This window comes from Castor canadensis, chromosome 4, assembly GCF_047511655.1.
Source record: "Castor canadensis chromosome 4, mCasCan1.hap1v2, whole genome shotgun sequence".
NCBI classification, from domain to species: Eukaryota; Metazoa; Chordata; class Mammalia; order Rodentia; family Castoridae; genus Castor; species Castor canadensis.
The window spans coordinates 40,108,263-40,121,614 of NC_133389.1; the positions used below are offsets into that span (position 1 = coordinate 40,108,263).

A 13,352-nucleotide genomic window follows, 5' to 3' on the forward strand; every position below is an offset into this window, starting at 1 on the left:
GCAGGGTGGGGCATCAGTAGACAATGCTTTCCTTCACCTCTCATTTCAAAACAAGAGATCCATTCCAGCATGCACCTGTTTTTTGATGCTGCCAGTGGTTTCCTATTTCCAAGTTCCTACTATGTTGCCTGCCTTTTAATGCTTCTGCCCTATTTTCCACCACTGTTGGACAGACTTGCATCTGGCCAGGCCAATGTAAATTCTGACTCTAAACCCTATAGTGTCTTCTCATCGGCATATCTGGTTTCCCACAATGTCTTTTAGCTTCCTACAGCATACTGGCCTTGTGGTCATCTTTTCGTTGAGTCACTGTGGGCTCAGGAAATGCAAACCACTATTGCTATCTGACTAAATAAAATATTGATCGTCATGTAAATCTGCTACAAAATGAGCTGTTCATACCTCTGACTTTGCTAGAACTCAAAAAGTCCTTGAAGGGGGCACCTAGCACAGACCTTGGCCAGAGTAGACTCTCAAATATTTATTGAATTAATCAATTCTACATTTCAAATGGAATATATATGTGTGTGTGTATATATATATAAAATTTATATATATATATTAGTCCCAATATTCACCCCTCTGATTAACCTAAATGATTATTCATTGTAGCTTTAAGAGGTCCCTATAAACACAGAAAAAGATGCTGCATAAGAAACTCAAACTTCTCAATTCTGAAGGGCAATCTCACACCACTGTTCTGCTAAGATTCTAAGATAACATGTCAGCTGAGCAGAGGTGAGTCTCTCCCCAAGGGCAAGAGCACCTAGAAGACCATCCCATTCACAGAAGCTCTGATGAAGGACCCTAAAAAGAAGATCGAAAGTTGGACACCTAACAAAGCATTAAGTAACTCTCTGATTTTTACAAACACAGAGAAAAATACTGAAGAACAAATCTTTTTGAAAACCTCCTTTGAGAGTATTAAACCCGAAGACACTAATACATATACAATGGAGACAGGTGAAGCTAGACTTTTGGCTACAGCTGCTGCTTTGGGGGTCAGGGGCTGTGATCTGTAATCTACATTCTGGTAAAAGTGAGCCACCTTACAATGGCTTCTATGGAGTGGAACACTGTCACAATTCTATCTTTTATATGTCTATGCACAGGCTATTTCTCTTTGTTTTCCTTAACAACAGTTCATTTTTTAAAAATTGGCAAAGCTGGATGGTATAGGTCAATATTTTAGGCTTATGTTTTAGTTTTGCTTTTCCTTACGGTTCATTTCCTGGAGCCAAGTAATTTTTGTTTTAAGTATTCAAAAACATACGCTACTGTGGTTGCATGTTCAAACACCCATTTTGAAATAGTCCTCTGGCCTTATACATTCATTCTCAAAAGCCTGGAGTATGCAAACAAAGATGCAACGGGCAGAAGGCCAGTTAATAAACCTCATTTCCGACTAGCATCTGCATAAAACAGAGCTAGGGGGAGTATCCTCTCCAGGGAGACCCAGAGCCTGACTCGTGTGCTCTGTAAATTAAACAGTGTCACCTCAGATGGCCCTCACCACATTTATTTTTTAAGCAGCTCTTAAATTATATGGATTTCTTGTGCTCCTAAATGCAGTAGGAAGCTGAGGCTGAAGGGTATTCTCACAGCAGTAAACAGGAGCGTGGAAATATGTATACATGGCCATATTGAGCCATTTTTGCCCTTACTCTTTTCAACTAAAATTACTAAGCCAGGGGTAATAGACTGAAGGAAATTTGCTTTTCTAATGAAAGTGCCCACTAGTTTCAATAATGGTTTATCACCTATTCTAGTCCAGGCCGTGAAAATGGACTCTGTTTACACTAACAGACAGAAGCCTGGTTATGATATCTAGGCCAGGAACCATGTCTGACTTTTATTTTTGAACAATCTAGTACAAATGCTATAAAAATAGAAGAGTGATCATTTATTTGCCCATTAGCAGTACTCAGGGGCACTGTCCTCTCCTCTTGCCTGCACTGCCAGCAAGATGAGATGTGTTCCTGTCCACGAACTCCTGAAAGAGTTCATTTTCAGTAAGAACAGCATTCTTCTTATATTTACATAGCTCTGTGTGTGTGTGTGTGTGTGTGTGTGTGTGCGCGTGTGCGTATGAGCGGTGATGGATATGGAGCCCAGGGCCTCACACATGCTAGCAAGTGCTCTACCACTGAACTACAGCTTTTAAGAAATGATTTCTTTTGGGGGGCTGGAGGTGTGGCTCAAATGGTAAAGTGTCTGCCTAGCAAGTGCAAGGCCCTCAGTTCAAACTCCAGTACCACCCAAAAAAAAAAAAAAATCACTTCTTTTTAATGTTTAAAGTTAACCTTACAGCATCTCTATTAATGAGCTATATATAACAAGCTAACGTAGACTATCAGGCCTTTGACAAAGGCCTGCTGGAAGTCTGTGTAGGACTCAGTGAAGTTACCAGGAACAGAACTGTTTCTGGTCTTGCCAGGACAATGGGCTTCACCCAGGCCCCCCAAGGAACTGCACAGAGAACTTCCAAGGACATCTCACTGGTGAGGGCTGCCCCAGCCTACAGCCAAAGGGCAAACTTTTACTTGGCTAAATCTCTATTTGTGGCTTTCAAATTGCCTTGCAAGTTTTCTCAGCAATAAAATGGCCATATTATTTCAGATTTGGGATGCCAAAATCTGATTTTGGGATGCCAAAATAATGATGGAATACTTCCTGGATAGAAAAATGTGTCACATTTTTCCTTTCCCTATGTCTCTCCAAAAAAATAAGTGGTCATTCACTTTGAAAGAGGAGACCAAGGAAAACATTCAGTGTGTCTGTCTCCAAATGCACCTTTTTTGTTTGTTTGTTTGTGGTACTGGGGTTTGAACTCAGGGCCTACACCTTGAGCCACTCCACCAGTCCTTTTTTTTTTTTTTTTTTATAATGGGTTTTTTTCAAGATAGGGTCTCACAGAACTATTTACCTGGGCTGGCTTTGAACCACTATCCTCCTAATCTCTGCCTACTGAGTAGACAGGCTTTCAGGAGTGACCCACCAGCACCTGGCTCCATGTACACCCTTTGTATAATACAATACAAATGCAATTTTGGGGGTTTCTTTCTTCATTTAATCTATGGCCTCTGTCACTACAGCATCCTGTTAACCCTATTATGTAAAACACAATCTAATGATGCTCTTAGTGACTTAAGAATTTGTTCAGACAGAACATTACTAAAATTCAGTTTTTGGCTTTTTTTTTTTTTTTTACATAATTTCAGGTACCATTATAGGGACTCGGAAAGCAAACTCGAAATAACTCAGGAAGTGGAAATAACAACTTCAATTAAAAAAATAAATAATATTTCATTTTAAAGCAATACTTTATCACGAGAAGGTGACATTAACCTTTCTGTCAAATGATTTTCTATTGTCATTTCAAGTTGGTTCTTATGAGTAATAAAACCCAACTAGGCAACTTCCTTTGACCCACGTGGTAAAATCTGTACTCCATCCTAAAAGCTACTGCCTCTTACATAGCAGGGACTACATTATTTAGGAAATGAGGGCTTCACATTTATTACCTATAAGAACAGTTCAAATAAATGAGGTTCAAAAACAACACAATTTTGTTCGTTTTAACATTCAATTTTTACGCTTTGAGATGATCACAAAGAAAGGTAGGGGAGAAAAGACAGAAGGGGCCTATCTAATCTCAGGGTCTGCAAAAGGAGAACCCTAGAAGTTGTGGGTGGATCTGTGTTTACATTAAGAGAACAAACACTTAAAATCTGTAAGGATGCCATGCCAGCACATTCATTGGAACCATAAGGCATGAGATTTTGGTGACCTCATGGGCACAGCCAAAATTAACTCCAAGTATTTATGTAACTGCCAGTCAGAGACAACAGGGTGAAGGTTGTCTTTTTTTTTTTTTTTTTTGAGTTAACAATTAGTATGTGTCTTTGGTCAGAAAGAAAGGAACTGGAATATTTTTGGTCCTACTTAATGATAGACGATATTTACACACATAGTATATTCTACCCATAACACCATCTCAATGTTTAGATGAAGGCTTTAAAAAAATATTTATTTCCTGTTGCTTACTAGTTAAGAGGATGCTCTTTAGAGGCATGTGTGCTCTGCTTCAAAGCAAAAGCATTGTTAGTGGTTATCAAGGTAACGTTTAAAAATAACTACCCCAGTACAAAAGAACTTCAGAGGAAATATGATTGAAGCTATCAGTCTCCCTTTAAGTCTGGCCTTGAGCTGCCTAAAACCCTAGCTGCATTCTCCATTACATTGTTATCCTTATCAAACAATGCAAACAATTTTAATGAGCTTATCTATGGGAACATATTGCCAGATATGTTAATATAAAATGATGCCAGTTCTACAGGCAGCTCATTAATCAAAGGCTCACAATACAATGACCAAGATCATTAACCATCCTGAAATCAGACCTCAGCAAAACACCAGGAATTACCTTTCCACTGTAAATATGAAGGAAGGGTTCCCCACCCATGCGGAGGCCATAAACTCCCTAAGAAAATGCAGAACAGCGCCCAATTGTCCCCACCCCACCCCCAGGTCTGTTGCAGGTCAGTCTCTTTCTAATAAACCTAAGGTTCGATGGAGAAAATTTTGGTGAATGTCTAACACTGTGACCTCTGCTGTCAATCCTTGCACCAATCAGCGAGCAGAATTCTTACAAAGCTCCATCAATCTGGCGGTTTAACATCACAGACTGCAGCTTAATCTAGAGGATTCCATCTTTCCTGCACACTCTCCAGGTTAAGCACAAACGTTTTTCCTCGCCAGCCATCCTCCCGTTTGTTTTCTGCTTTTAGGCTCAGCTACCTAATGGCCCCTTTAAAATCTAAAAGGGAAGGAGGAAAGGAAGTGCTACAGCCTGTCTCCCTTCCGAGAAAGGGTAGAAAAGCATGCATTTTTGTCAATGTTGGAAGGAAGAGATGGAGGGAGACCCCTTGCAGCAGGCAGCAAACCTACTCACAAAATGCTTTCCATCTGCAATCGTGCAGCCTCCATGCATAGCCAACATGACACATGGAAAAAGATACCAAATCATCACAGTCACCTCCACACCCCGCACACACGTCTGCAGCCAGGTCGCGGGCAGCGTGGTGTTCATTATATAACGGGCCGGGTCCCCAGCCCCATTACCTGTAGGAACGCTCCCCGCGCACTGTGTGCTTCCGGAAAGGAATGATGGTCCCGTTATCCTGGATGATGTCGTTGTTGTTCTCGCCATTTGGGGACAGGGTTTGGGTCGGCCCAGGCATTGGCGCACTCCCAAGAAAGGGAACAAACCGCTGTGGGCTAGCTGGTGAGGAAGGTGGCTGCGTCTTCCCGCTCGCTCGTTCTCTCGCTCGCTCGCCTGCTGCGCGCACGGACAGAGCTGCCGCCTGCTCACTCGCTCGCTCGCTGCCTTCTCCCCGCTCTGCTCCCGCCCCGCCCCGCCCTCCTGGGCCCCGCCCTCCCGGCAGCTGACGTCAGAACGCCAGCAGCAGCCCGGTCACGTGGCCGGCCCGTCACCATAGCAACCCGCTAACTCATCACCTCGCCTGGATCCACACAGGGCCGCGTCGTGACCACGCCAGCCAGCGGCTCCAGGCAGGCACCGGGCAGGCCTACATCTGGCAAGTAAAACCCCAGGCCGCCCCGCAGCCCCCCTCCTCGTCTGAAAACCAGCTCTTCCTCTAACCGTTTCCTTTCCGACCTGAGCTCCCGCTGCAGCTGTGTACACAAAAGGAGGACTCTTGTGCATAGGGGTGGGGGAGACCCTTTAACTCCTTCCACCCCATGTTCTGAGACCTGGAAATCAACCAGGTCAGGTTTCAGGAAAAGATCGAAAAGACTCTGTGGCCAGCTTCTAGAAAGTGTATTCGAGTGCAGGGATTCTGGTTTCCTCCCTCCCTCTCCAAAGCAGCAAAAAAGAAAAACAAAACAAAACAAAAACCCAAAGCCTAGGAGGAAGCTGTGTTTCCTTCTAATCAATGATTTAATGATGTGAGGGTTAAAGATTGCAAATTAAGAGATTTTATGTATAAACGAATTCCCCAAAGAGGAGTTTTTAAAATAAAAACCACTTTTTTAGAATATTGGACACCTTTCAATTCTCTTTTTTCCAGACAGGGTCTTAATATGTAGCCTAGGCTGACTTAGAACAGCCATCCTCCTGCCTCAGCCTCCTGAGTTCTGAGATTACAGGTGTATGTCATCACTCCCGATTTCAAATTCTTTATGCTGCCTCCTGATACCACTCATTTGTTCTCTGTCATTTTATTTCCATGTGAATTAAACAAGTGACCGCCTCACGTAGTATTTGTAAGATCTCAATATACAAACTGTTCTATTTGATTGCAATGTAGTTTTCAAACAGGTACTATAATTATCCCCACTTTGAAAGTGAATAGAGGGTTTAAGTAAATTATGAAGGTTATACAGGTAGGAAGTGGTGAACTGGAACTTCTAAGTGACATGCTTTTATCAGTGTGACTGGACAGTAGTGATCTGTCCAGATATAATATGTGAGGTGAGACTCAAGTACTTTACACTTCCAACATGACCATTGTGAAGGGCTGTGGCTTAAATGGTAGAGACATGTCTAGCAAGCACCAGGCTATGACCATTGTGAAAAGATGGCTGTGAATAGAATTGAAAGTTCTGTGCAAAATACCTGAGTTACATTATAGACTTTAAATAGACCCCAACTGTTTCCAGTGTTCTCCTTCAGAGAAGAGCCTGAAGGATTTTCTCCTTATCAGAGTTGGTCTCTGAACGTTCATGTGGTCTGGAGGGAAGAAGAACTGAGAGTATAAAAGCCATGGTGCACTCCTTCACCTCACTGTGTGGTTTATCAGCTTCATCATTTTGTGATACAGTATTAAAAACAAGCAAAAACTTGTCATTCCTGATAATTCTCCAGCATATGTCCCTGGTTATAAGTTATTTCTGGTATCAAGCTCCTGGAATTGGAATCAAATGTTTCACAACCCAGATGGTAATGACAATCTCAAACAAGGGGGCCTTTTTAAAAATTTTATTCTCTCCTTTTGGGCTATTATAACAATTTTATTTTCTGCTTAGCTGGTTAGTTCACAGTGCACAAATAGATTCTTTCATCTACTTCTCTGTTCACATGAGAATTTTTTTCTCAACTTAATCAGGACTAACCTAAGTCTAGGTCTAACCTAAGACTTAATAAGGTATGCAAATATGTACAAGAGACACACACCAAGCCTTACATTGTACAATGAGCTAAAGAGTATAGTCATTGCTCCAGAGAGTCACGATTCCTCTTACTATTTCTGTTATTTGACTCACTGTAGTTAATTCCCTACCAATTTGTTCCCTTTCACAAAAGCTTCCCCTTTGGGGACAGTCTGAAGTTAAAAGGCCCAGCATACAAATCAAAGATTCAATGTTATCAGTGTAATGCCCTCTCAGTTTGGGGTTCTTTACAATAGCTTACTTTACTACAATCCCATATTTAATATATTAGACATAATTTGTGTCATTAAGACTAAATTGGTCAAAATTTGAATATATAGTTTATTACATCAGGTAATTTTCTGGAGCAAATGCTCCCATTTTGTTTCTAGGCCACTCACAAAGGAGGGGAAGATGGCTAGGAATTTTGTTGATGGGCTGAAAGGGGAGGTGGTAGTGAGTCAGGTAAAGGAGGTATCTAAGAGCCCTTGTAAATCTTCTTCTACGACTGCTCTGAGCCACACTACTATAAAGGGACTCAGAGAGCTCCTGAGACCAGTGATTACCCTCTGAGATGCAAGGGTAACAGGGGTAATAATTTGAAAATATTAAACAGATGTGTTTTCATTCCTCTCCCCATAAATCAGGTTACCTGGCAGCTATTCTCCAGTTTTGCCTTGGGGGAAAGGGGAGGGCAGATTCCACTTTGGGAAGGAGATGATACATACAGGGAAGTGCAGAAAAGGAAGGAGGAGAGAGTGTAGGAAGAAGTGGGTGAAAGTAAGAGACAGCAGGTCTTCCCATCTGCAGGTCTCCAGGCTCATGTCCTAGAAAGGAGGTAATAAATAAGCTGAAGACAAAGACAAAGACAAAACCTAGGGTACCTCTTTTGCCTCACTTTACATTTGACAATATAGGAAACAACTGCCCTGAAAGAATACCTCGACAACCTCCCCCCAGGCAGGTACAGCCTATCACAGTGAAGACTTCCCATCCCCAACAATGCACAGCCTATGACAGGGAAGGCTAATAAGTGGCTTTGTATGGTTAGGGAGAGGGTAGTCTTGAGTTTTTGATTCTCAGACTTTCCCTTTGTTAGCATGAAGCCTGAAAGGTAGATAGAAGTGTCTGTCTGCCCTGTGGGGATAAGCAGGAGGTAGAGCAGATGGGGTTTCAAAGAGCTGAATTTATGGTGGTGGCTGGACCATCACCACAACAAAAGTAAAGAGATACCTAAAAGTACACAGTGTGCAAATTTTGGGACAGAACCCAAACAGAAGAACTAGACAGCTCTGAGGAAGCTACAGAGTGCCCAGGCCAAGTGTATAGGGGGACTGTAGCTGAAGAGTTCAGCGTAGGATACCAACAGAATGCCCATGGATGGGTTGAGCAGCTACTCCTCAGCAGAGTCAGATATCACATGAGATCAGCAGGCCCCTTCTTTCTCCCACTCTTCTTTCTAGGCGCTCCACTATTCAATCCCCTGGATGCCGTCTTGCAGAGGGGCTAGAGAAAGGGAAGAACATCTAAAAGACTGCATGTTCACCTGAGATGGAGCCATCCAAAGATGGCCTGAGTGGGAAGAGGTTTTAATACTGTGAGCAAGTTTAAAATTGTTTGGTTCTCCAGTTCCCTGCAGTGTAAGAAGCATCATACAGATTATAGAAGAAAAGAAATCTAAGTTAAAGTGTCCTTGTACATTTAACTATGGATTATAGTAATGTTTATGTACATTGGTCCCTAAAATAGTGTGCAGACTACTGTCCTACATCTCCAATTCCCCATGGGAAAAAGTGGCTCCTTGCACCAAGCATCCTGATTAAAGTGGAGTCAGGCAGACCTGGGTGCTGGGCTTGACTTCACTCACTGGCTGTCCTGTGGGGACAATTTCATAATTTTGGCCAGTTTATTTTGCATCTCTAAGATTTCATTTCCTCATCTATAAGGTAGGTGCTGCTGTGGGATTAAATTACATAATGCATTTAAAGCACATAACACTGACTGGAATACAACAGTCCTTATTAGTGGTAGATATTATTTTTTATAATATGTCAGGCATATCCTTAAATGTTCATTCGTTCATTTAACAGAATTGAATTTTGTGTGTACTAGGAACTGATAAAACAAGAACTAAAGTCTTAGGTTCTGATCTGAAGGAACTCCCAGGGTTGTAGATGAGCAAGGTAAAAATGAACAATCATAAATAAACACTGTAATAATATCACATAGGGTGGGTCCTTAAAAGATGAACACCAAACTCAATGGAAACTGGGAAAGTAGGTCTTCTGAAAACTTCCCTCAGGTAGCTTACTAAAAGTGGATAATAGTATCGCTATGAGTAATAATGGCAGCAACCTTTTTTGTTCACTTCCTATGCAACAGACAGAATACATGTTTCCTTAGGAAAGGGGCCTTAGCTATTTCCTTCAGTGCTATATCTGCAGTTCCTAGAACAGGGCCTTGCACATAGTAGGAATCAAGTAAATATGTAATTCATACATCTATTCAATACATGTATGAGTTGATTCTTAAAACAACCATAAATAAGAAAAATAAGACTCCAAGAGGAGAAGCAATTTGCCCAGGACTGGATATCAGGGTTTATTGGCATAAAGTTCATATGCTTATCCATTAGGTTATGTTGTCATTTAAGAGAGGAATGAAAGTGTAGAAGATAAAGTGGATATGTTTAGGTACAGAAGTAGGAATGTTTAATATGGATGGAGAGCAAAGGACACAGAGGCAAGAGATGGGGCAAGATAGAGAAAGGTCTTGAGACCATGGTAAAGAACTTGACCTTAATTCTGAAGGTATCTGAAACCATGAAGTGTTGTAGGGAGGGAAATTAGTGGTGAAATTTGCCTGTCAAGAAGGTGTGATTATGGCAGCAGTATAGATCCACTGGAGATCAAAATGAGTCAAAAAGTGACGAGGATCTGAACTGAGGTCAAGAAGAAAGCACAAATTGAAAATATTTAGATGCATAACTGTTAGGATCTGGTGACTAACTGAATATGGGCATGATTAGGGGTGGGTGTTCAGGGTGGGTAATGAAGGAGAAAGAGACATCTCAAATGAATCCCAAGTTTATGGCTTGAGTGGCCAAGTGGATAATAGGATGGTTTATCAAATTTAGGAACACACATTAAACATTAAATTATTCTTTGGGAGAAAAGTTCTCATAAGTGTTTTGAACATAGAGAAATACCTATAGGACAGTCTATTAGTGGGTCAGTGTGTTTCATGGGCTTCATTAAATATTTGTCAAATAAAGAAATATATAGGCCTTGATCTTATGGAGTGTTTGACTTGGAGCTACATTTGGAGGTAATTATCTCATAAGTGTTCATTGAAACTATGACTGCTCTCATTCAGGGAGAAAGACAAGACCTAGTATGGAACTCTTCAAAGTGATAGAAATGTACCAAAAAAAAAAAAAAAAAAAAAAAAAAAACTGAAGGAGTTTGCCCAGGGGGTCAAATCACAGGAAGGAGTAGTTTCAGTGAGTCCAGGGAGAAGCAGGTTTCACAGGAAGGGAAAGGTCTCTAGGGCCAAATGTCACAGAAAGTTTGAATCAGATAAGAGCAGAAGTGTTTACTCAATTTGATAAGTTGTTCTCAAAGATATTTAAAGGAGTTGACTCCAGATCAGACCCATCAATGATACTGAAGAAAATAAAGAGATCTTTCTGTAAGTAAAAAAAGCTACAACTCTGCAAAGTCATGAATTTTCTGACTGAACCAAGATAGTCAAGGAAGAAGAAAATACTAAATCAAAGGTCATATGTATAGTATCAGCAACTAATGAGAACCAACAAGTATTTGCACTGAAACACTCCCAGCAATAATGGAAGGGACCAAAATGGTAATTAATGAGCACCTGTTAGACATCAGATGAACTGATCAACCTTTGAGCCCCATCAGGATCCACTAAAAATAAGACAAATATTTAAAATGCATGTATGGAGAGCAGGATTTCTAAGCCAGACCCAGAGGGCACAGAGAACCATAGCCAAAAAGGAAACCCTCAGCAGGTCCCAGCAGCCAGATCCAAACAAAGAAGATTGAACTGGACACTGATCTTAGTTTTTCTTTTCAGAGTTCCTAGGGTATGGCACAATCACATTTCTCTTAGGACTAAGGCCAGAGAGTGCAAATAATTGTGTATTGGCAGAAATCACTGTCTCTGTACTTCTCCAATGTGTACAGTTCATCTAGAAAAGGGATTTTTGCATTGTTTTCACTGTGAGGAATCAAAAATATAATAGCAGAGAAGATATGAATTAATTAGCCAGATTGATTCCATCCCAGAAGCACCTACTCATCAGGAATGCCTTTTCCAGGTTAAAATGTGTTCACTGAAGCTGATAATCATCACTGTCAAAGACATTCACAGCTGTCACACCAGCTCAGATGGGGGCTTCCTTACATCGTTCTCACCTCCAAATACAGATGGAACATTCCACTTAGCAGTCACCTCTGCTGCTCTGGGACAATCATTTCTCCCATGTGTATGCCCTAAGATATTTTTCAGTGAGGAATGGAAGGTACAGGGTTATCAATCAATGGCTTAAAATACGCTCCACACCCAAACTAACAGCTATGAATAAATACATAATTGGCCAGCTATCAGCACCGACCCTGAAATCATATCAGTGGCATAGAAATATATTTGAGATTGGTCCTCACTCACTACCTTTAACCCAAAAGCAGAGGAAGATTTCACTAGTTCTTCCCCTAGATCTGATGAAAATTTTAGGGTACATACATGACTCCTGGCTTTTAAATAATATTATTTCTTTGCAAAAAGTTGATGAATAATGTTTTCTCCCAGATGAAGAAAAGCCGTCTTCAGAACCAACTGACATAGGTATGTTCCTCTAAGACTTTTTGAGATGACTTTCCTTTTATTTATCCAGCCACATTGAGAGCTATGCTGATGTGTTCAGAAGGCAGAATTTTGCAAGTCTTTCTCCAGTTTGCTAGCAAAATAGCAAGACTTCAGTAATGTCAAAAAACAGAACAGTCTGTTGCATAGGATTTCTCTGTGTGTTGAGATTTATTTTCTAATTTGCTTTTTCTTACATTTTCACAAGCTTGAATTTAATTTTGTGGAATAACTCACAGAACTTGATAGGAATGCAATTTAAAAACACTCAGCATTATGATTTCTGTAATCATTGGGTCAATTCTGTGCAACATGAGGTTTCAGTCTATTAAGTAAAAAGGGGCTTTTGAATTATACCGTCTGGTTAAATTTAAGAGTTTTAAATATGTTTTCCATAAAATACAATGTGATAAATGTTATAATTGAAGAACGTACTAAGTATTGTAGGAATATAAAAACAAAATAACCATGCCTGGAAAAACTAAGGAAGGCTTTGCCCTGGTAGTAATATTTGAATTAGGGATCAAGAACTCATTCAGTGGATATTTATGGAGCACTTATTATGTGTTGGGAATAATGCTAGACATTGGAGATACAGAAGTTTACAAAACAGACAAAAATTCACTGCCCCATGCAGCTTATCCTTGAGTGTATGAGTGTGTATACTGGGAGGGTAAACAGACAATAAATAAAATATTTGGTATGTCAGATGTTGGTAAATACTACAAGGAAAATATAGCAAGGAAGCGGGACAAAGAGTACAGAAGGAGGGTTTATAATTTTAAATGGAGTCACCAGGGTAAGCATTCCTGGGCAGTGATAGTTAATCAATGAGGGAAGTCAGGGAAGCAGTCATGTGGCTATAAGAGAGAAGAATGTTTCAGGCAGTGACAACAGCAAGTGCAAAAGCCTGGAGGTAGAAGAATGATTTGTTTATGGAACAATAAGGAAGTCAGCTGTGTCTGCAGTAGAGTAAGTGTGCATCTTGTGAGGAGCAGGGAGACAGTTGTGGAAAATGAGGTCAGAAAGATCAGAGAGAGACAGAATGTGAAGGACTTTGAAAACCCATCGTAAAGACTTTGGCTTAATACCAAAGTTAGAAACCATTCATTTGTACTAGTGTTAGTAGTGTCAGCACAGATGTGGAATATTCTGTAATCATAGTAACACCAACACCCAACATTTGAGTGCTTTTTATGGGCCAAAAGCTATGCTTTACAAGTGGGTATTTTAATCCTCAAAGAAATGTACAAGAAAGGGTCTATTCTAAGTCCCATTTATCAGCAGAGGTA

At 40.7% G+C, this 13,352-nt stretch overlaps 1 protein-coding gene across 3 annotated transcripts in view; it reads right to left on the reverse strand.

Moving 5' to 3' along the window:
* The window catches only part of Mapre2 (microtubule associated protein RP/EB family member 2), a 152,750-nt gene that overhangs the window by 94,877 nt on the left and 44,521 nt on the right, over positions 1–13,352 (reverse strand). Inside the window, exon 1 of one of the 3 annotated variants that reach the window (XM_020177513.2) lies at positions 5,125–5,407. The exons of the other annotated variants lie outside the window; for them this stretch is intronic. Within the exon in view, the coding sequence (XP_020033102.1) occupies positions 5,125–5,243 (119 nt within the window). The 5' untranslated portion in view covers positions 5,244–5,407. Of the gene's footprint in view, positions 1–5,124; positions 5,408–13,352 lie in introns of those variants that run through there. 3 annotated transcript variants of the gene reach the window in all.